This window comes from Bidens hawaiensis, unplaced genomic scaffold (assembly GCF_021521415.1).
Source record: "Bidens hawaiensis isolate Kalapana, Puna unplaced genomic scaffold, B.hawaiensis_p1.1 tig00003244_1, whole genome shotgun sequence".
In the NCBI taxonomy this organism is placed as follows: domain Eukaryota; kingdom Viridiplantae; phylum Streptophyta; class Magnoliopsida; order Asterales; family Asteraceae; genus Bidens; species Bidens hawaiensis.
Genome location: NW_027491178.1, coordinates 1,014,513 through 1,039,884, shown reverse-complemented (window position 1 = coordinate 1,039,884; position 25,372 = coordinate 1,014,513). Strand labels below are relative to the sequence as shown.

The following is a 25,372-nucleotide window of genomic DNA, read 5'->3' as shown; positions in this document are numbered from 1 at the left end:
TTTGCTCTTTCCACCTCACCATTACCTTGCGGGTGTGCCACTGAGGTAAAGGTGTGGGTGATTTGAAGTTCTTTCAGCCACTGCTGTAGCTTCTTGTCAGCAAAGTTGGTGCCGTTATCGCTCACCAAATTCTGTGGAAGTCCAAAACGACAAATAATAAATTCCCAAATAAATTTTTTGATATGTTTTGCGGTTGTTTGGGCTAAAGGTTTTGCTTCTATCCACTTGGTGAAGTAGTCGATGGCTACCACTAGGAACTGAACATTTCCTGCTGCTGTGGGAAATGGGCCTGTCACATCGATGGCCCACTTCTGAAATGGCCACGAAGAAGTGACTGGAACAAGTTCATTCTTCGGGCGATGCATGTTGGGTGCGTAAAGCTGGCAAGACCTGCATTTTCTGGTGTATGCCAGTGCATCCATATGCATCCCCGGCCAAAAGTATCCCGCATTGTTCAGCTTAGCCACAACAGCGCGGGGACCTGCGTGAACTCCACAGATGCCTTCGTGTACTTCCCTTAAGAGGTAGTCAGCATCTTTGTTGTCCACGCATCTTAAGAGTGGGCCAAGAAAGTTACGTCTGTAAAGGGTGTCATCGATGAGTTGATAATTCAGTGCTTTACAGCGTAGTTTTCTTGCCTGTGTTTTTGACTCTGGTAGTGTTCCTGCTGCAAGGTAATTTATTATTGGTGTCATCCACGTTTCTGTACCGGTTTGGATGACACAAATTTCCTTGTGCGGGACTGATGGTGCTTCGAGGAGTTCAATGCGGATGTCCTTTCCCAAGTGGGTGAAGGCTAGTGATGCAAGCTTGCTTAACGCATCCGCAGATTTGTTTTCGCTGCGCTTGACATGTATGACTTTACAATCATTAAAATCACGCATAAGGGTTTTTGCCTGAGCGAGGTACAGGGCCATTGTGTCGTTCACAGCCGTGTACGTCCCATTTATTTGGTTGGCCACCAGCATGGAATCCACGTGGGCTTCCAAGTTTTTCACTCCCATCTTACGCGCAATTCTCAATCCGGCCAAGAATGCTTGTTCGAAGCCTCGTTGTTACGCAGTATGTAGTCTCCTTCATTGAAGTTGCAGAGTTTTACCCGCGTGTTGTAGTACTTTTGCATTTGTCGTTTGTAATTCTCTTCACGCACTGCGGCTAAGTCTCTGCGTTCCTCGGTTAGCATAAGGTCTAACCGTCTTTCCGCATCATTGTCTTCTGGCTGGATCAAGACCCTTGGTGAGGGTAAACCAATTTCGACCGGGACCATGGCTTCAGTGCCATAAGTGAGACTGAACGGGGTTTCCCCCGTACTGGCCTTTTTCAGCGTTCTGTTTGCCCAAAGGACGTGCGGAAGCTCGTCCACCCAGCCGGATCTGTGTTTCAAGAGTCTTTTCTTTATGCCATCGACGATGCTCTTGTTTGCTCTTTCCACCTCACCATTACCTTGCGGGTGTGCCACTGAGGTAAAGGTGTGGGTGATTTGAAGTTCTTTCAGCCACTGCTGTAGCTTCTTGTCAGCAAAGTTGGTGCCGTTATCGCTCACCAAATTCTGTGGAAGTCCAAAACGACAAATAATAAATTCCCAAATAAATTTTTTGATATGTTTTGCGGTTGTTTGGGCTAAAGGTTTTGCTTCTATCCACTTGGTGAAGTAGTCGATGGCTACCACTAGGAACTGAACATTTCCTGCTGCTGTGGGAAATGGGCCTGTCACATCGATGGCCCACTTCTGAAATGGCCACGAAGAAGTGACTGGAACAAGTTCATTCTTCGGGCGATGCATGTTGGGTGCGTAAAGCTGGCAAGACCTGCATTTTCTGGTGTATGCCAGTGCATCCATATGCATCCCCGGCCAAAAGTATCCCGCATTGTTCAGCTTAGCCACAACAGCGCGGGGACCTGCGTGAACTCCACAGATGCCTTCGTGTACTTCCCTTAAGAGGTAGTCAGCATCTTTGTTGTCCACGCATCTTAAGAGTGGGCCAAGAAAGTTACGTCTGTAAAGGGTGTCATCGATGAGTTGATAATTCAGTGCTTTACAGCGTAGTTTTCTTGCCTGTGTTTTTGACTCTGGTAGTGTTCCTGCTGCAAGGTAATTTATTATTGGTGTCATCCACGTTTCTGTACCGGTTTGGATGACACAAATTTCCTTGTGCGGGACTGATGGTGCTTCGAGGAGTTCAATGCGGATGTCCTTTCCCAAGTGGGTGAAGGCTAGTGATGCAAGCTTGCTTAACGCATCCGCAGATTTGTTTTCGCTGCGCTTGACATGTATGACTTTACAATCATTAAAATCACGCATAAGGGTTTTTGCCTGAGCGAGGTACAGGGCCATTGTGTCGTTCACAGCCGTGTACGTCCCATTTATTTGGTTGGCCACCAGCATGGAATCCACGTGGGCTTCCAAGTTTTTCACTCCCATCTTACGCGCAATTCTCAATCCGGCCAAGAATGCTTGTTCGAAGCCTCGTTGTTACGCAGTATGTAGTCTCCTTCATTGAAGTTGCAGAGTTTTACCCGCGTGTTGTAGTACTTTTGCATTTGTCGTTTGTAATTCTCTTCACGCACTGCGGCTAAGTCTCTGCGTTCCTCGGTTAGCATAAGGTCTAACCGTCTTTCCGCATCATTGTCTTCTGGCTGGATCAAGACCCTTGGTGAGGGTAAACCAATTTCGACCGGGACCATGGCTTCAGTGCCATAAGTGAGACTGAACGGGGTTTCCCCCGTACTGGCCTTTTTCAGCGTTCTGTTTGCCCAAAGGACGTGCGGAAGCTCGTCCACCCAGCCGGATCTGTGTTTCAAGAGTCTTTTCTTTATGCCATCGACGATGCTCTTGTTTGCTCTTTCCACCTCACCATTACCTTGCGGGTGTGCCACTGAGGTAAAGGTGTGGGTGATTTGAAGTTCTTTCAGCCACTGCTGTAGCTTCTTGTCAGCAAAGTTGGTGCCGTTATCGCTCACCAAATTCTGTGGAAGTCCAAAACGACAAATAATAAATTCCCAAATAAATTTTTTGATATGTTTTGCGGTTGTTTGGGCTAAAGGTTTTGCTTCTATCCACTTGGTGAAGTAGTCGATGGCTACCACTAGGAACTGAACATTTCCTGCTGCTGTGGGAAATGGGCCTGTCACATCGATGGCCCACTTCTGAAATGGCCACGAAGAAGTGACTGGAACAAGTTCATTCTTCGGGCGATGCATGTTGGGTGCGTAAAGCTGGCAAGACCTGCATTTTCTGGTGTATGCCAGTGCATCCATATGCATCCCCGGCCAAAAGTATCCCGCATTGTTCAGCTTAGCCACAACAGCGCGGGGACCTGCGTGAACTCCACAGATGCCTTCGTGTACTTCCCTTAAGAGGTAGTCAGCATCTTTGTTGTCCACGCATCTTAAGAGTGGGCCAAGAAAGTTACGTCTGTAAAGGGTGTCATCGATGAGTTGATAATTCAGTGCTTTACAGCGTAGTTTTCTTGCCTGTGTTTTTGACTCTGGTAGTGTTCCTGCTGCAAGGTAATTTATTATTGGTGTCATCCACGTTTCTGTACCGGTTTGGATGACACAAATTTCCTTGTGCGGGACTGATGGTGCTTCGAGGAGTTCAATGCGGATGTCCTTTCCCAAGTGGGTGAAGGCTAGTGATGCAGGCTTGCTTAACGCATCCGCAGATTTGTTTTCGCTGCGCTTGACATGTATGACTTTACAATCATTAAAATCACGCATAAGGGTTTTTGCCTGAGCGAGGTACAGGGCCATTGTGTCGTTCACAGCCGTGTACGTCCCATTTATTTGGTTGGCCACCAGCATGGAATCCACGTGGGCTTCCAAGTTTTTCACTCCCATCTTACGCGCAATTCTCAATCCGGCCAAGAATGCTTCATATTCGGCTTCGTTATTCGTACTTGGAAAATCCAACCGAATAGCGTAAGTATATTCTTGGCCTGCTGGGTTGGTTAATTTTAACCCTGCGCCTGAACCCTCGTTATTGGCTGCTCCATCAGTGTAGAGTCGCCAGACATCATTGATGTCCTGTGCTGGGGAGGGTTGAGCCTCCTCCTGGCACTCTTTCTCCCGCGAAGCGGGGACTTCTGCAATAAAATCGGCCAGGACCTGGCCTTTTATGGTTGGTCTTGGCTTATACTTAATTGCATATTCTCCCAATTCAATTGCCCATTTGGCTAGACGTCCCGATAATTCGGGTTTGCCTAGAACGTTTGAGAGTTTGAAGTTGGTGAGAATGGTGATTGGGTGGCCCTGGAAATATCGTCTTAACCTGCGTGAAGTGTGTATAAGTGCTAAGACTAATTTTTCGAGGGTAGAGTACCGGGTTTCTACGTCTGTTAGTACACGGCTAACATAATAGATTGGCATCTGGATGCCTTTTCGTTCTATTAGCAGGACTGCCCCGGTTGCTCTATCTGTTGCGGAAAGGTATAGGATTAACTCTTCTCCCGCTTGTGGTGCTGTAAGTGTTGGGAGTTCGATCAGGCGTGACCGAATCTCCTGAAAAGCTGCTTCCGCTTCTGGTGTCCAGCGGAAGTGCGTTTTCTTTAAGCAGTTTCTCAATGTTGACACGAAAGGAAACGACTTATCCGCATGGTTTGCCAAAAAGCGATTAAGTGCGACTAGTCGTCCATTCAGTGTCTGAGCCTGTTTGATGGTGGTAGGTGATTCCATTTTAACAATGGCTTCGACCTTTTCAGGGTTCGCTCTGAAGCCATCTTTAGTAACAATGACTCCCAAGAACTTCCCTTCTTCCATCCCAAATGAACACTTGCTCGGGTTGAGCTTCATGTTTATCTTTCTGAGCGTGTTGAAAGTTTCTTCAATGTCTTTCAACATCGCTTCTGGCTCGGGGCTTTTGATGACCAAATCATCCATATAGACTTCCAAGTTTCTCCCGATTTGGGCATGAAACTCTTTGTCCATCAGTCGTTGGTACGTGGACCCTGCATTCTTAAGTCCGAATGGCATCATTTTATAACAAAATGTACCATCGGGCGTCCGAAATGCAGTTTTGTCCTGGTCATCTACGGCCATGTGGATTTGATGGTACCCCTTATACGCATCCAAGAAGCATTTAAGGCGAAATGGTGCCAACGAATCCACCTTAAGATCAATTTCTGGTAACGGATAACAATCTTTGGGGCATGCTTTGTTCAAATCTTTGAAATCTATGCACATGCGCCATTGTTTGTCATTCTTCGGTACCATTACGGGATTTGCAACCCATGTTTGATATCTACTAACGCGTATGATGCCTGCGTCAAGGAGTTCCTTGACTTGGGATCTACACGCGTTAGTTTGTTCAGGCCCCATTACTCTGCGCTTTTGTACGACTGGCGTAACAGCCGGATCGCACTTGAGCTTATGCTCCGCCTTACTTCGGGGTACACCAGTCATGTCAGCTGGTGCCCACGCAAAGATGTCAGCGTTTTTCTGCAGTAAGCGTTTGAGTAAGGTGCGGGTGGGATCAACGATTGTTGGTCCAATGGTAACGGCCTGGTCAGGGTATTTGCCATTGAAGGCCCATTTTTCCGGTTCGGTGATGGTTGGTTTAGCCATTTTCGGTTTGGGTTTAGATGAGACAGATGCGATGCATACCTGGGGAATGCCAGTGATCATCGCTACACCCTCAGCTGTTGGCCATCCCATCATGCCGTGGACTGAAGATACCACGACGTTGAATCTTGCCATCCCGTCTCTTCCGAATAGGATGTCGTACGTGTGGTGTGGCTTTCTCATCACGACAAAATCCACGTCTTCTGTGCGTGAATGATTCCCATCGGTAAGAATAACGGGGAAAGATAGGATACCCAGGGGGGTTTCTGTGCTGCCGTCAAACCCTTCCATTGAAGCGTAGACCGTTTCCAAGCGTTCTTTGTCTTCATCATCCAGCTTGTCAAAGAACTGCCTGTACATCACTGTCGACGAAGCGCCGTTGTCAACAAGAGTGCGGGAAGTGATGTAATGCCCCAGCTGGCTTTTGATGACGATGGGGCCTTCTTTGCTGGGGCCTCCTGGCACTCGCGGGAAGCGCACCTCAGCTTCCTTCCACGCGCATGGTTCTGTCACTCGTCTTTTTCTTCCTCCGACCTTGCCATGAACCATGTTGATGCTGATGTCGACGGGCTTTCGTCCGTTACCTCTGTACCGGTTGTCATTCCTTCCTCCCTTCCTGATTGATGCCACGAGATGTGCAAGTCTTCCATCCTTGACAAATGTCTCAACAATATCCTTCAAGGATGTGCACTCTTCAGTACCATGACCCTTTGTCCCGTGGAAATCACAGGATTTGCTTTGATCCGCATTAGGTTTCTGCCGGATCAATGGGGCTTTTGGCCATGGCAATTTTTCCGTGGCAAATATCTCCGTGACGCTCTTGGTGAGTGGCGTCCACCGGTGTTTTCGGTTTGAAGGGTGTGTGTTGTCCCTTCCGCCAACAAGAGGGCGAGAGCTGGATGAGGTGTCAAAGTTTACCCTTGACTGCCAAATACCTAGCCGCCTCTTTTTGTTCTGCCGGGCGGTCCTAACGTTGTTCTCCCTTGTCCTCTGCGTGTAGAGGTGTGTACTCTGGGGAAGATCTCTTCCCAGCTGCTTCTCCGTCTCGGCAAAGCGCTTGGCTGCCGTCATGATGGCATCCCATGTGGATGGCATGCCGTCCTTACCCGTCAATGTGCGGATAAGCTCTGGGTACTCGGCGCCCTGGATGAAAGCGGCGCGAACAAGATCTTCACTTACGTTGCCCAGACTCAGCTTCTTGGAGTTGAAGCGGGTGATGAAGTCTAGTAAAGATTCATCCTCCTCTCTAACGCAGTTGAGGATCGTCCACTGCTCTTCAGTATACTTCCTCTGCTGGCTGAAGTGCTGGCTGAACTTGTTCTGAAAGTCCGCCCAGTCATATATGTGGTGGACCGGTAAACGATCGAACCATGCCCTGGCTGCTCCGACCAGAGTCATCTGGAACATGTAACACCACGTGGGTTCCGTCCAGTTACTGACGGTAGCCCCTGCAATGAACCTGTTCAAATGGTCGTCTGGGTCGGATAGACCATCATAAGTGCCAATGTTGGACATTTGTTTGGCACTTCTCGGGGCAATTGCTTCCGCAATGTCCCTTGCAAATTTCGACTTTCCTGCATTCGTAGCAGTTGGTCTAAAGGTTTTGGAGAAGTCACGCGGGTTTCTCTCCGCATTTGTTGGTTTAAAGGCTTCCCCAAAATTCCTTTTTGGCTGGGAGTCCGTTTCCTTACGCTTCCCTTTCGCCTTATGGCGAGGGTTTGCGTCGGTATCGGACTCCTCCCTCTCGTCGTCCGAGTACTCGCCCTCGCTGTTCATAATGAGGTGTTGGCGAGTACTGCCGAATTCGTCAGCCTGTTGAACTGAACGCAAGCGTTCGTCCAATTCAGCTTGGAACTCTTTCTGACGTGCTTCGGCCCACGCCTTCACTTGATCTAGTGTTTGGCGAGGGACCCTCGTTCGTTTTTCCAGCTGGGTATCGGTGAACCCCAGTGGAATATTTACTGCACTTGCCCCGGCTTGGGTAGTCGGGGTAGTGTTCGTAAGGATTGTATAACCGCCGGTGTTCCCCCCAGTTGCTGGGGTTGTTACCGGGGTTTCTTGGTCGGTTACTGGCCTTTGGACCGGAGTAACGTTAACCATTTCTTCAGAAAATTCGAAAAAACTAAATTAGTTCTAGCTTTTATGCACGGATGGCGCCAATGAAGAAACACTAAGTGAACCCTGGACAGATTATAGATAATCTGGGGGTTAAGTAATGTTTCCCACGAGAATGAGGTCCAACAGAGACGGTTGTTCTTCAGGGGACCTGCAAAACAAACACCGTAAGCTCGTCACTGAGAAGGGGGGGGTTCCTCCTTGTGACCACCCTCCGGCGTGAGAATCAGACTAGATTGCTCTGAATATAAGTGTATATTAAGAGATTGCTAGGTAACAGGATAGCAGATGATCTTACCATTCCAAGATGTTGGAGTATTTATAGCCGAAGGTAGGTTTCCTAGAAGGCACAGCCGGCTGAATAGTATTCCTGTTCTACCAACAGTGGACTATGCACAGGCCATACTGGTTGGTGGATAGGTTACGGCCAACAGTAACAAAGTCGGCTGCACTATTCCACCAACTGTAGATTATGCACGTCCCACCTACTGTGGATTATACGCAGGCCATGCTGGTTGGTGAATAGGTTACGGCCAACAGTAACACTATTCCACCAACTGTAGGCTGCGCACGCCCCGCAGTAAGGGTTGGTGAGTAGGCAGCGGCTAATAGTGACAAACAGTACTAGAGGGTGCTCCTCCTCGTACTGTTGTCGGTGAGCTGTCACCCTGTGATTGGCTCATGGGCTGTTCTGGTCAGATTGTCTGTCCTATCCATACCTTGGTAGGTATAGTACAGAAGATCTTTCAGAATCATACGGACTGGCTCATTTTGGCGGGATTGTTCCCGTCTTGCTCATTCCTTCATGTGACTACTGAAGTATCTATTGTCTTGTGCGTGTAGCCCTGCTGTCTGCGGGTAGCCTTCCCTGATGGCTTGTATCCGCAACTGCGGGAACAGGCGGGGTACTTCACCATTGGGAGGCTTTCCCTGCGTGTACAGCTTGCGTACTGCGCGTAAGGTTCTCTGAGCATGGTGGGTCCTGCGGGAGCAGATGGCCTTTGCGCAGACGTCCCTGTTCAAGGTGAGTCTTGCGGGACCAACTGGGCTCTGCTGGGACCTACCTCTTCAACGACCCATCTTGTTCATCAATTGATTTCAAGCAAGACCGGAGGAAAGTAACCACCAACAGGCCCCACCCAACAAAACCGGTATTCAAGTCAAGATATGTTGTCGCCAGCCCCGATCATGCCTACTGACTTGTTAAAGGGTTTAAGGTGCTCTCAAGTGGGTTTCCGACATTGGTAATGGTCGGGGTGGTCTCAGTAATCACCAATCGATGCAGATCTGGCGATGGTGATTTAAGTAACCACCGGTGATGTTTGAGATAATGGCGTTCGTTTCGACCAAGAATCCCATATATGTGGCGTTAATGTTTGGATGCGTCGGTGCGGTAGGAGGAGTGGGTGTCTTATGTGGTAGTGTTGGGTCGCCAGGAACTTGTAGTCGCCGGAGGTGTTGCCTGATTTGCAGAGAGACGGTAGAATGAACAAGCTGGGGCCGGCGGTGGGTTTACAATATGCTGGCCCAGTTTTTATACATATTACATGGAGCTATAGATTAAATATAGTTTGTTTGTATTATGATAAGGGTATTTTGATACATATTTATGTAACTAGAAAAGTTAATCCCATCTATTTTAGGGAACAAGAATGTTATGTTCATGCAAATAACGTGTTTAAATTTGTAATGTTTTGATTTTGGGGACTAAAGTTGTCATATGATTAAACCACAAGAGCCATCAATGTAATTAGTTTTTAAAAAAATCACAATTTCGTTCAAAAATAACATGTTGAGGGATTTTAACGTGCAAAAAAATGTTGAGAGACTTTTATGAACAAAAACAGAAAGTACATTGGTTTTTTATGACATTTTCCCTTCATTCTTTTAAATGTAATCAATGAAAAGCGGGTCGGGTCGGTCATATCGGTGTCGAAAATGAGCAGGCGGGCCTTGGTGCAAGCAAGAGGTAAATTGAGACTGTTCATACTTAATAAGTGCCATTTATGCTTTAATAGATTTTTCTTTTTGTTGCCATAATCATACTTTTTCTTTGATATATATAAAATCTTTAACATCTATTGATTCTACAGGAATATTATGACTTAATATTTTGAATATTGTATTTCACTTAGAAAAACTATATAATATATAACAAGCATGCTTCAACAAATAATAATAATAGTAATTAATGAAAGCAAATATTAACCGAGTGCATATTTAAACCAACTTTTACTTATGTCTAAGCAAGGCATAATATATTCGAGTCATGTTTATGTGATTGCATTTAGTCCTCTGAACTTGATTATTGTAACTGGACAAACTTACCTAGGAACCTAACATATCGCACCAGAATCATAGAAATATTGGGTAAAGAGTATCAGACTAAATGTAGTGACAAGGTTATGATACTATTGGAAGTTAATCAAGTTTTGTAACATCCCAAATTCATGAAGGGTTTTGCATACATTGAACGTATATCAAGACAATTTTCTAATTATATGAGACATATTACATTATTATGAAGGTTATCTCATAATAATGGAGGTTTCTCATGCATTTGACCCGAATTCATGGGTATGGGTCTTACCAAACCCATATATTTTTTAAACGGGTTATAACATCTCATTAAATTAAAAATTATTCTCATCAAATTATTGATGTAAAAATCCTATAAAATAGGATATAATAAAAATTAATCTCTTATTTATTTTAAAAAAGATATATATATATATATATATTATTTAAATTAAAAAAACCAATTTGATAGTAAAAAATAAATGGGTTTTGGGTCTCATCAAACCATAAGTATATTATTAACTTTTATAAATATTATTTATAATTAAAAAACCAATTTTATAGTAAAAAAAATAAACGGGTCTTGGGTCTCATCAAAACCATATAGCTTTTAAACCGGGTTATAACATCTCATTTATTTGTGAAACAATTTATCATCAGACCATAAGTATATTATTAACTTTCATACAATAAATAAATATAAATTCAAAAAATAAATAAATTAAAACAAATAATATAAAACAACCCCCGTAATACGGGGAGTAAAAACTAGTTATTCATAAATGTTAAAATAAAAGGAATTAAAAACCAATATAGGATGTTGGATTTTTTTTCATGGGCTTGTAGGATGGGCCTCATAGGTGGTTGTTGGATACTTGGATGTGTACTATGCTTGAAATCTTCTTGTTCTAATACTTCTAAATTCTAATAAGAAATTTTCAAACGTATTTGCTACAATACATTGGATGAAAGGAATGTTAAAAAAAACACGGTTAATACAAGTTTTGCACGATTTTGTATGAGTTTTCTAAATTACAGCATAGCTTTTTCGACGTTACGTTTTGATGTGCATACCTGAGACGCCATCACAACAAACCAAGCACATAAATATAGCTATCATCTTGGTAATATTATGATTTATGACTTTATTTTTTTGCCTTTTTCCAAATCCAATTGTCATAGCATATACATGTACTATAGAAAACCAAATCAATACCAATCAAATTCGCACCGCGTCCCAATTTGTTAGAAAACAAAATAAAAATTTTGACCGTTGAAAATCACATGACACAACACGAACAATTTTTGCACGGGTCGCAAGGGCGGCGCAGTGTTCTCTGTAGGGAGCTGCCGACCACATCAGCCACACGTCCCTTGTGATAGTGGTATACCCTATGCCTATGGTATGTCCTTAGAGCCTTCAAAACTTTTGTCAAGTCTAATCCTGAATTTGACTCGTTTAGGAATGAGTCAAGCCCATGCCAAGTGTAAGCTCGCTTGTCTGGCTCGTATGTGTATGTTAAAAATGCTCGTGTAAAAAGTCAAAATTAGATGATTTAACTTAATGAGTTTGTTTGAGCTTTTAAGCAACAAAGCTCAAACTCAACATATAAGCTCATTTAAAATAAACAAGTTGATCTAATTATTTAACTTCAAGTTTGAGCTCGAGCTTAACCTAACTTGATTTGTTTCGTTTATAGACCGACCTACCTATTGTCAAACATCATTTACTTTGGTTTCAAAGCCATATATCACAATTCGCACAAACTTGCTTATAAATGTCTCATTGGCCATAATGTCTCCTCTATTCAATGCCCATAGCTTCTCATTATTGTACTTTACATCAATTATTACATAATAAATCAACAAATCAAATCAATAATAATACTATATAGACTTACAATTCTACAAAAACCCGACCCGGATCAACCGGGTCAAACCAAGTCCAACCCATCACCATTGTAGCTATGCTCGGATGATGAAGTTGAAATGGTAACTAAACCATTAATATCAGACACACTATCTTGCAAATTCAATAGCAAATGTGAAGTGCTATAGCTTAGAGTTGGTTTAGCCCTAGTAACAACCGGCACATCGGCCTCGCCCACAAGCATCTGAACCACGGTTCGCATAGTGGGTCGAACCGTCGGGTCAGGGTGCGAACACACCAACCCGATCAACAACACTTTCCGCATCTCCGCCTCGTCATACTCCCCACACAATCGCGGGTCAGCCGCGGTCAACAGCCGCTCATCCTTGTGCAATCCCCATACCCACCCTACCAAATTACTATTCTCCCTTGTTTTAACCGCCCCGAGCGCCGCCTCCTTCTCAATCGGCCGTCGCCCGGTAGCCACCTCTAACACCACCGTACCGTAGCTAAAAACATCAGTTTTCTCACTCGCTCGACCCGTTAACAAATACTCGGGCGCTAAGTACCCCATCGTCCCCGCTGCCACCGTGGGATCGGGTGACTTATCGTGCTCGATTCGCCTAGCTAACCCGAAATCACCCAATTTCGCATTAAACCCTTCATCCAACATAATGTTACTAGTTTTCACATCTCTATGAATAACTTGATTCTCACATTCTTGATGCAAATAAGCCAAAGCCGACGCAACACCCATCAAGATCTTGCTTCGATGAACCCACGGGAGCGTAATCCTCGACTCGAAAAGCGCCTTATCGAGCGACCCGTTCGCCATCAAGTCATAAACCAACAAAATCTCCCCCTTTTCATGACACCATCCTTGTAACCTCACAAGATTCCGATGCCGAAGCGTTCCGATTATCGACAACTCGGATAAAAACTCGGCCATCCCTTGACCGCCCGTATGACTACACCTCTTCACCGCAACAATCTCCGAACCTTCCCGACCCAATAACACGCCCCGAAAGACCGTCCCGAACGCCCCGTGCCCGATTACTCGGGTCGGGTCGAACGATTTCGTTGCTAATTTAAGTTCTTTGTAGGTAAATTCTTTAGGGGTTTTAATAATATCCGAAGCAAAAGGTTGTGGCTTTTTTGATCTTTTTGATTTTGTAGAATAAACCCATATTAATAATATTGTACATAACCCTAACACAAATGCACCGGCGGTCACCACCCCCACCACCGTCGCCGTCGCCGGCGACGGCGATCTTTGTTTTTCTATATACCGGTGACTCGGTACCGAGTTTGACTCAGTCGGAGCCACGGCCGGTGCCGGTGCCGACGCCGGCGAGTTGACCGAGTCAGCGGCGGGATTGGTGATGGTCGCGGTGGCGGTGGGTGGTGGTGGGTGTGGTGACGTGTCATCAAAAGATGAAGTGAAAGTCCACCACTCAACCGAGTGGACTTCCGTACTCCCCTGAGTTGACCCGGTGAGTCCAACATACATGAACTCGTTCACGTATTTGTTTAAATCTAACTTCATTGATATAACCGGTGAAGTGGGTTTCATATTAGAGTATGAAACTGATACGTTGAGTTGCTGAGTTGACCCGTTGAACTCGACCCACGAGTTAACCTGGTCACCACTTCTCAAGTCAACGTTGACCGAGTCCAAATCAGCATATTCCGTCGATACCATGGAATCCAAATCAACACCCACATGGTTTCCATTAACATCGTTAAACTCAACGTCCATTAACGTATCAAACTCCACGGCAACGCCGCCGGCCGGAATCCCCAAAAACCCGCCGGACTTTCCGATTTCTTCATTTTCCGGCGAGATCACAAACGCTAACCCACCACCGATGGAGTCTGGGTTTAGGTTTGATATTGAGAAGGTGAAAAAGGTGGTGAAGCTCGCCGGAATATTCGTTCCGGGATGTTTTAATCTGACCGGAGTTTTGTAAAGGACTCCTCCGGCGCCGGAGTTAGGGACGGCGAGGTCACGGGTGAGCATGATACTGGTGTTGACTAAATGGGCATCGCCTAAGAGGTTTAGTGTGTTGATGGAGAGTGACTGGAAGTTGAATGAGATTGTTCCGGCGAAGACATGACCGGAAAAGTGAATGAATGGTAATAATAATATTAAGAAGAAGGTGTGCATTGTTATTGGGTGAAAGTTCCCATTAAAGAATATTATTATTATTATTTTTATGGTGTGAATGGTGTGAATGAAGTTATGTTGGATCGGAAGGAATGACTGATGCAGCAGGGGATTAAAGGAGACAGGTGGTGAGGTGGAAGACACTTGTCAGAAGACATAACGGTCATATTTTCCGGTGTGAAGATGAATATTAAGATTCACTTTTCACGTCATGTATAATGTTATGTTATTATAATAAAGTTAAAAGACTTAAAGTTATATAATAAATAATATTGTATTGATATTTGTTGTCTTTGTGTTGAAATAGACACTTTAGGAAAAATTACCAAAATAAAAATGTTTGGCCAAAATTTTATCAAACTAGACATGTCTATTTTAGCCTACATCTATCTAATCATTGGTTTTTTTACCAATAAACAAATGACACGTCACCGAAGCCGGCTAAGGCGGCTAAGCCTTAGCCTCCATTTTATGGGCACAAAATTTTATAAAAAGTAAACGGGTCCCATCGTTAGCCAATAATAATTTGACACGTGTCAAAGGCGGCTAAACTTAGCCTACATCTATGGTTATTTAGCCGGATCTTTGACTCTTAGCCGGCTTCGGGATACGTGTCTATTTACTTAGTCGGCTAAGAGTCAAAGATGCCGGCTAAATAACCATAGATGTAGGCTAAGTTTAGCCGCCTTTGACACGTGTCAAATTGTTATTGGCTAAAGGTGGGTCCCGTTTACTTTTCATAACATTCCGTGCCCATAAAGTGGAGGCTAAGGCTTAGCCGTCTTAGCCGGCTTCGGTGACGTGTCAGTTGTTTATTGGTAAAAAAACCAATGATTGGAGAGATGTAGGCTAAAATAGACATGTCTAGTTTGGTTAATTCTTGGTCAAACTTGTTTATTTTGGTAATTTTCCCTTTCATTTATTTATGTTGAATTTAACTATGTAAGTGTTTAAACATGGGTGAATGTTTGTGGTTTGGTTTGGTTTGGTTTGGTTCGGTTTTATCTTTTTAACAAAAACTATTGATTGAATCAATGATTAGAGTTATATGAAAAACAAGCAAAATCAGATGGTTTGAGTGAGTTAGTCAAGGCGGACAGTTTGGTTTGTATGGTTTATTCCGAAGTTAAACCAATTGTCAAGTCATGAATACTGAATTGTGAACCAAACTTTTTGAACTCTAAATAGTTCAAAGAGGCCGTTTTCTTTGAGTTAGACGCTTCATTCAGTTTCAAGTTTTAACGGTTATTATTTATTAACATCACTAGTTTTAAGTGCATATTAATTTCATCCTAATGAAAGCTAACATGTAATTACTTACGTATTTTTACATGCTTTACAAGTTTAAAAACTTTAATAATATAACTGACTTGTAATTAAAACTTTTGTAACTAACTTTAATACAACCAACATTAATATAAGCTACTTTTAATGAACCATTTTTTCGGTTCTATTTTCATGCAAATTAAGAGATTATGCAATTTTGTTTTCAAGTATTGTGTTGGAAAATGAAATCAAATTAATGATAGCATAAGCATTTGAATGTATATGTAATTTTTTTACTTTTTATAGGTAGCTGATCAAATATGATCCTATCCTTACATTTATTTCTTAACTTCTTAATCAAAATAAACAACATAACTGTTGACCATTTATTTCATGTTACTTTTTTTTAACGGCTAATTTGGATTAATGATGGGTCACTAGCTCACCCGCTCATCTTCATTTCTCGAGTATCAGAGATTATCCTTAGAAGGAAACCTACCATAGGTAAAAAAAACCCTCTGATCTAACTTGAAACACCAGGGATTTGAAGTTGAACCCAAGACGTCCCCGTTTTTAAATCTAAGTCTTGGCTGCCACACCTCAATGATTTAAGCTAGAGATCATTGGCTTATCTTGCATTTTTGTTAAAAATAAAGTAATTTGCTATATTCCTCGTTTGTTTTTATTCTACACTAATAAAGGTTTTATATTCACATATGATTGATTTTTGAGAATTATAATAATGTGATGATAATGATACAGATTATGTCATAATGCTAACGGTAACTATACTTCTATAATAATATAATTTAATAAGATAAAAGAGGCATCTAGCATTCTAGCTTTGACTTTTAGGGTTTGTGGAGTTAGTGATTTTGACCTTTACTCTATCCTAGTATGGGCACAACGTGCCATACAGTGTGACGGCGTATGTTTGTCTTCTCATCAATAAAAAGTTTTATTAATATATAATATCACTCAACCGATTGGGAACTTGAGATGAATGTGAAAGATAAATTATTGAGATTCATTACCACCATCAACATTTCCTCTCCTCTAGTTTGAGGATTTTTCTTCTAATAATAAATACATACATATAATAACATATATTTACAATATATATAATAATGACTATAAGTTTACTTCTGTTTAATGGAATCTGATTTGCATATGGGACACAAGTTCTTCATTGACAGCCATTTCTTTATGCACCCAACATGAAAATCATGTTTGCAACCTTTTAACATCCCTACATCATCCATGTTTGCATACTCTTCCTGCAATCAAAATCATATATACTCTCAACCAAATCTGCATTCAAAATATTCAAAATGTATATTGATAAGATGGAATCTTACCAGACAGATCACACATGTTCCTTCATCTTGTATTTGATCAGAAGAACAGTAAATCGATTCTCTTAAACACTTCGAAATCAGACTCTCAGACAGACCGGTGTTAACACTTCCAATTCTTTCCCCGAGTGCAAGAAGCTCCTGTTTGTTTTGTTATTTAGACACATTTAGACATATAGTATGTAAAATGAAACTTTTGCTGGATTTGCCCATAAGCCCGTGGACTTCATTTTTGAACGATTAAATCAAATAGCTTTTGAGACTTAACCCGTTGACCAACCCATATAACCCGTTGAAGTATAAATGATTGGTAAAACTGTGCGAACCTCATAGCTCATGTCATCTATGTCAAGCCTCATGTCCTGATGATGATCAAATGGACTTCTGGATCCAAAGGCTGACCGATCCACAATCATGAAACCCTACAATTACATAAAAACTTCCATATGAAACAAACCAAGTGGCTGAAGTGAGTTTTGATGCAAGATTAACAGGTTCCTGGGCATTTCTGATTTTTAAAAATAAAAAATACTATATCTAATAATATGCTTAAACTCCCACAACACCTTAGTTCATACTATTTATCGTATTCCATATTTTATAGAAAAACACATAAAAAGTAATTAAACATTTTCATTCAACAAAGATAAAAATCATGGCCAATACATTAAAGCAGGATCTAAACTCTAAACATAAAGATGGCAACTTGACCCATAACCCATTAACTTAAGGTTATGTTTAATCTCTAACAGGTCAAACACACAAAATTGAATATTTGGCTAAAAAAACATGGTCAAATGGGTCAAATTAATGACCCTCATAAATCAATTCAACTGAAAGATAAAATAAATTTTAAAAAAATAGCTTTTTTTAATCATAATAACACTAACTGTTTATGATACGTATGAACAAAATTTTTTTCAGCACAACCCAATCTGACCTGTTTCTACCCGTACAAAATGACCGTTTGACCTGTTAACCAACCCGCCCATTTTGCAAACTCTAGTCAAAACTAACACTTGAAACTAATTCTAAGGTTACCACATGTATTCATCTAGAATGTATGAACATACCTCATGCATGGATCGATCATGGAAACTCGCCTCCTCGTTAAAAGCTTGATATCTCTCAAGTGAAATCCTTGCTCGTGCATTTCGATCGTTGGAGCGCCAAGCTATATTGGGTCTCACATGCGGAGAAGGATAACCCTCAGTGCCCAACTGCAATCCTTCATCTGAATGCCCTAATTGCAGGCTGCTAGACCTTTGAATGTAATAGCCTCGGGATCCTCTATCAGATTGCACTTGAGTACTCTGAACACCATTACCTCTGGTTATAATACCATTCTCAGTAGCATTACTGAAGGGAATTAACTCGTGACCTGAAAATGTGGTTTTCGAAAAGTCAACGGGTAGTTAGTTATATACAAAATTAAAGATTTATTACAACAAAATGTAACTTACCGGAAGAAACAACCCTGCTTCTCACATTCCTAACAAAACTTTCACCTTCATGACCGCGCTTCACGTTAGGGTAACCCCAAGGAGTATGAAAAATATGCATATTTTGAGTCTCCTCCCATGGGTTGGTTGGGATACAGATTTCGGACGTGCTTCCACCATTAATATCAATATCATTCGCACTACCACTACTGCTGCTACTATTATTTAAATTATCATATCCGTTTGTATCAGCAGGGCTTTTACGTTTACGTTGCCATCTCGCATTATCATCCTCGTTAACGGGATGCTTGTTATAGTTGGACGAAGACGAAGACGCAACATTCCCATAATTTTCATGAAGGTTTGACGGGCCAGAAGCGTCGGGTAGATAATGTAGGTTTTGAACATTGTGAACTAATGAAGAATATGCATTTGAGACAGGAGCAGGATTAGTATTACTACAGTGTTCCCCTTCAATCGACATGTTATTTGCGGGATATGCAAGAGAACTGCTTTCAGCAGCACCAGTCTCTGCTGCATAACAAATTAATAAACAAATCATCAAAGCATTCGACTAAACGTCATAAAGTCAAACTATGAATAATGTTATAGATCCTGGCAATACCGGTAAGCGCACAGGGAGGTTCTATCAAGTTCCATCTGTGATCGTTATTATTATTATCAGTCTCTAACATAAAAGACGGGCTGAAAACATGTCGATGCCCCATCGTTATGGGGAACAACGGAAATTATATCAAATCGATTTATTCCCCACTGCAAACATCAAAATTACAAAAAATGTTAAAAAACAATCACAATAATTCACAAAGTTTGTTCATTTAACATGAGGGAAGAACAAACAAACAAACCCTAATTAACATTTAAATCTCCAAATTAAACCTAATAATCTGATTTTCAATTAGCAATTTGCAATTAACATAATCCTCGGTTAATAAACGTTAGCATCGTTCAAGATCGTTGATTTAATTAGCGTTAACACGAATAAAACAAATTAAACCTAAATTAACCACCATCAAAGTTGCAGATGATTGAAATTAAGAGGATTCAATTAGTGTGAAATGAGAATTGACAATCTATAAAGAAATCAGTAACAAGAATCGATTGATCGATTGGATGAATTTGGGTGAATTTAGCGAGAAGAAAACGTACCTAATTTTTGCGGCAGATTGAAGGAATGAAATGATAGAATGATAGAAAGAATATTATTAATATTAATAATATTATTATTATAAGGTTGGTTGGTTGGGTATGAATGAATATAAGATGGCCATGAAGAATGCACGTGTATGTATATATATATATATATATATATATACTAGGTTATTGTCCCGTGGACGTCACAGGTAAAAATATAAAAATCGTCTAATAAATACATATAATTTCAAACGACAATATTTTCCGTCCTCGAAAGTAAGTTAATAGAACTTGTCTAAATTCGAAAGATAGACAAAGTCTATTAAATCATATATTAGATCTAATGAATTGTTAATTAGAAGATTATCGGAATTTGTACATTCATCTGTCGTCATTTGAATCCCCCCCCCCCCAACATTCCCTTCACCTATATCCAATAGTTAATTCGCAAATTATTTTATCTCTTCAACATGTATGGATTGACATCTAACTGTGAGCCTCGTGTTTTTTTGATAGTTTAAGTACCTTGTGCTTTTACAATGTGTAGGAAGAACTACTTGAATTGTAATTTAAAATAAACATGAAGAAAATTCTACAATTTAACTGTTTATTTAACAAAAGTATCATAAGTTTAGTATCTACAACTCCCTAAATACTTCCTTGTATATAAGGTTTATATTTTAATTTGTAATTAATCAATTTAAAGGTCAAAATTAAATTAACTACGCAATTGATGAATATAAAGTAAGAAATTACTTTATATTCAAATTCCACTGTCAAGCTCCTGATATGTAATTATAATAAACAAAATAGTTTATAAAGCTTTCGATAAATAAAGTAAAAAACCTTATACAACAAACACCAACTAAATTGAGGTTTTTACCTAACACCCGATTAGAGATTGAGAATGAAATGATAGTTTATATAGCCTTTTGATATCTTATTTTACATTAGTAAGATACTAATAATGTATTCATTTTTAATACATACAAAAGGTGAATAAAATAATTTTTAATGGTTCTAAAACGTTTAGTAGTAATTGAAGCTTACTATTGTATAATAGTATTATTCCTCTTAATCATTATACCTTCACATGGGGCGTCATCACCATAAAACTGCCTTAAAAAAGCTTTTAATAATTCCTACAAAAGTCAATGATATAAATTTAAGTAAACATAATAAATAAATTAAATATGAAAATATGTTATTAAGGTTAGTACCAAATGTTGTGAAACTGAATCTCTTAATTTCTTAAAAATAAAAAAAGTCAACACATTTTCCCATTTATATAGAGAATAATTAAATATTTTAATTACAATTAATTTATAACTGATGATTTTGCATAATTATGGTAAATTGAATGATATGTGGTTTTGATAATTGAATGTAATTTCAATCTGGTTTTTCAAATGATTTTGAATTTTGGGATATTTAATGATATTAGAAAAGTTAGCCTCACCATTTTTATTATAGAAAGCAATTAATTTTGATAAATGACTATCATAAAGTAAATTAAGAAAACTATCAAATGATTTATCATAAAGTAAATTATCCCTTCTTTAGTAAACATCATTTTAATAAAGAAATATAGTATATACATAGGCTTAATTAATTGTATCATATCCCGTATAATAAACATCCTTTGAAGTTAGTTTATACATTTATTTTTAATTAGTTGACTTAGTTAAAATTTTCAATTTCATATCCCGTCTCTAGTAAAAATTATTTTAATATATAGGCTTAATTAGTATATATTATTTTTTTATAAAGCTAAACAAAGTTATATTCTAGGCTTAATTATTTATGTTATTGTTAACTGGGTCTAATTTTAGATGTATGAGAATTGACAATTGATATCAGTTACCAAAATTCGTTTAATTGATATGATTAATTATATTAATGGTAACAAATATCAATTAATTCTTGTACATTACTAATTTTATGCTCTAGCTTGAAATATGGTGTGGATTTAAACATATCAATTTTATTTATATTGTAATTAATCGTGTTTAAAACATTATATCACCTAACCTAACTAAAACATGTATTATAAGAATCTTTATAAAAGTAAATACATTAATTAATTAACAATAATAATTTATTGGTTACCTTAATTAAAACACGGTAGTTAAAAAATTATCATAAAGACATATTAAATTGGTCAAATGTATTAAAGATTCTATAATGTACGTGAGAACCGGATTATTAACTATATAACCTATTTTTGTAAGTGGTCAAGAACTCGAATTTCAAAATTGTTCAAATAAATAATTTTTATTATTAACTTAATTTAGTTGAAATTGACATTAAATTCACAATAAGCTGAAATATTTAGAAGAAACTAATTTTTTTTTATTTAATGCATGAATATTGAATAATTATGAAATGAGTTTATATTTATGGATGGTATTCAAAAATATAAAAAGGGTTGAAAAAAATTAATCAAATTAGGAATGCGAATTATGTTTAAACATGTAAATTTTATTTAAACCTATTCAAAATAAATGGTCAAATTGAGTCAAATCGTTAATTTATTCAAATTGTTGTTATTTAAACCTATTCAATATAATCAAATATGTAAATGTTATTTAAATCTGTTCAATATAATTGGACTTTGACCAGCAACAATATAAGATTGATTATCTTACTATAGATAATTTAATGTATTATAGAATAATCAACTAAATTTCATTTCGGGATTATATAATAATCAATTAAATTACATAAATTGAGAAAAATAAATAAATACATGAATATTAACATAAATATAAATAAATATTAAACAAAAATAAAAGACATCTTATCAAACAATTCTCAATCCATGAAATTAGCTATACCAAGTTGAGGACAATAACCTGAAATGATAAAATTAAATATTAATATCACATAATAAATATATTACAAATTATGAAAGATTTGAATCATGTGAAAAAATGTAAAATTGATGTTATAACTTACAACCGGAAAATTTGAATCGCGTTACCGGAAACACGAAATAGTGGAGATCTCCATTGAATCTTCGATTTTGATATAACCTAAAAAGATTATAAAAAAAAGTCATATAAATATTAATATAAATACAAACAAAAACGGAAAATTATCAGTTTAATCTTGGATTTTGATATAGAATCTAAAGATATTGTAACAAAGTAATATAAAAATTAAAATAAATATAAAACCTTACCGGAAAACGTTACCGGAAAACCGTAATAACTTCAACATATTAATTCAATCTTGGATTTTGATTTACAACCTAAAGAGATTATAAAAAAATTATACAGCAATTAAAATAAATATAAAACATTACCGGAAATCTTACCGGAAACAATAGAACCTTACCGGAAAAATATATAACAAAATTAGCCATTACCGGAATATAGGAAACGGTTGAAGAATAAGCTGAGAGAGAGAGAGAGAGATTAAAATGGTTAGGGATTTGTTAGTGTAAGAATTACCGTATGAATGTTAGGTATTTATACACGAATTTCTTATTATAATTAGAAACAAAAAAATAGGGACACTCAAATAACTTAAAATAAGAACGAAAATTAGGGAATTAGGATTAATTATTTTTTAAAATTTTAATTACTAAAATGTAATGTTCATAAATTAAATCTATACTATATTTAAATCTAGACTATATTTAAATACGGAATTAAACTTATTAATGTAGAAATATAAATTACTAATTCAAAAATTGAGATCATCTTTCTAGAGGTGAAAAATTAAAAAAAAAAACAAAAAATTCATTTAGGAACAATAACACTTTTAAACCAAAAAAAGAATACAAAAATGGACGATATAAAAAAATACATAATAAAAACCGTAAACACAAAGCTAATGGTGTTTGCTAAGAGAGTTTGAAGGTGTAAGAATTACCGTATGAAACTTAACTACTTATACAGATTGAATTATGGTTGACTAAATTATAGAAGGAATGTATACACGGAATTGATTCGAAAGAAATAATTAGGGAATTTAAAAAAAATTAAAAAAACTTAAGATAAGAACGATAAGTAAGGAATTAGGATTAATGGATTCTCAAATTTTGAATTTACTAAAATGTAATGTTCCAAATTTAGATTATTATAAATATAATATTATTTAATTTAAATTTAAATGTTGACTATATTTTAACAAACGAAAATAAACTTATTAATGTAAAAATATAAGTTAGTAATTTATTTATTTACAAAAATATAATTAATCATCAATTATAACACCGTATATGTAATTTATAAAATAACAATGTCTATAATATATAAAAGTACAATAAATTTTTATATAATGAAGTACTGAATCATATGATTGAAAGTTATAAAAATAATCAACATTTAATTATATATGTAATTCATATAAGGTGTGAAAAAAATTACTATTTTTGTTTTTATTTATTAACATTAACACAATTTTAATACAATTGAACATTAATTATCAAATACAATATAATCAATTAGAATATTTAAAATCAGCACCATATATTTAAATCAATAATTGAGAAATTTAGAATCAGTAAACATGTCAACATGTGTATTTATATTAAATCTTAAGGATGATTAATAAATTCCTTAATCAATTGAGCCATTAATAATTTAAATATTGTAATATAATATATTTGGTTGCAATTTTATATTTACCTAAAATTTATTAGTTCTAAATTTATATTTATGTAAAATAATGATTAGTTAACCGATTGATTGATCATCCGTAATTATAGTAAAAATTAATGATGCTAAATCATATACTTAATCAAATAATCAAATAAGCTACAATAATTAATTCAAATTTAAAAATTCCGTAATTATACAATTTCCTTAACCAAATGGGTTATTCTTTCCTAAATTTTACGATAATGGTACAAACTGGTCAATTTGATAAATTTTTTTAAATATAATAGTAGAACCAATTATACTAAAGTTAAATTCATATTCTCTCTATATTGAATCCTATTGATGAAATATATATTAATTATCTAAATTATATATTATATATTATCTAAAAACCATTAAACCTGCTAAGAAGAAACAAAGAGTGTGAATAAAATCAATCATCAATTAAAAATAATAACATAAAATTAGTTTCAAAACAAATTTATACTTATAGTATACATAATAAATAAATAGTAATTAATTATAATTATTATTAAGTAGAAACATAATTAAAAAAGAATCAAAATTCAAATTCAAAATGAAACATTAAATGAAAGATGAAAGAGAATACTTTAAGATAATTGATTAATCTTATTTTAATTTATTATTGATTTATTTAATTAAGATGAAAAATGGAGAAGCTATTGATATACATGGAAACTCTAGTAAACAACCAATAGAAATGGAGGATTTTGACATAAAACCTATTGCTTTAATAATATAGTTAGATATGTATGTATTACAGGTTGGCCCAACCCCATCGATTCACCACCACATTTTGATAATGGGTTCATGTTCATATATCTAATCTACCGGTTAGGTTAATAAACGGGTCGGGTTTGAGTTGATACGTCTAAATAGATAGACTGGGTTTGTGTTACATGATTTTAAGTGTGTATAGAATACAGTTGATTTTTTATATGAGTAAATATAAGGGTCGTCTTGGATTTGAACAATTTAACTTGTTAATCGAATCCCGTATACTGCCACCGGAGAAGTTGACACGCCTTGTTTTAAACTCTTAATTTGTTGAGAAAATGGTTTTTTAGATAATGTGTAGAACTGTAGATTGTAAAACAATATGTAATGTGGTGTAAGTGGCACTGTTCATATCGACAATTCAACTTGTCAACCAAATTCCGTCTACCACTAACCGATAATTTGACACCTCTAATTTAAGACTCTTAATTTGTTAACAAAATGTTTTTTTAAATAACGTGTAGATTTTAAAACAATATGTAAGATGGTGTAGGTGGCAGAAACTGTTCATACCGACGACCAACATTTTTAATAGGTTTATATAATGTAATAAGTGTTTGAAACAACACAATGACACTAGCTCACATGATGTTCACTCCTTTGTTTATAACATGAGTTTGTCTTCACGGTAACCGTCTCTATAAGTAGATAGAGATCATAGGCGAAAGATAGTTTGCGTAGTTACACAAGGCACATGATCGATCAAACACTTTATTATTGCAAGAGAAAACTGACTC

The 25,372-nt window shown here is 37.6% G+C and overlaps 1 protein-coding gene and 1 pseudogene across 2 annotated transcripts; both read right to left on the bottom strand.

Moving 5' to 3' along the window:
• Positions 1–11,683: 11,683 nt before the first annotated feature.
• On the bottom strand, positions 11,684–14,043 carry LOC143622967 (L-type lectin-domain containing receptor kinase VIII.1 pseudogene; annotated as a pseudogene).
• Positions 14,044–16,214: 2,171 nt separating this feature from the next.
• Positions 16,215–19,335, bottom strand: LOC143622966 (uncharacterized). Of its 2 annotated transcripts, none has more exons than XM_077093975.1 (7): positions 19,243–19,335; positions 18,698–18,846; positions 18,094–18,603; positions 17,704–18,011; positions 16,957–17,052; positions 16,634–16,771; positions 16,215–16,552 (listed from the first exon to the last, which is right to left on the bottom strand). In XM_077093975.1, exons 2-7 carry the CDS (start codon positions 18,798–18,800, stop codon positions 16,415–16,417), a joined length of 1,293 nt encoding a protein of 430 aa, XP_076950090.1. In that variant the 5' UTR covers positions 18,801–18,846; positions 19,243–19,335; the 3' UTR covers positions 16,215–16,414. The 2 variants fall into 2 exon arrangements, with proteins under 2 accessions (XP_076950090.1, XP_076950089.1); XM_077093974.1 differs by having other exon boundaries at positions 16,220–16,552; positions 18,094–18,606.
• Positions 19,336–25,372: the final 6,037 nt, after the last annotated feature.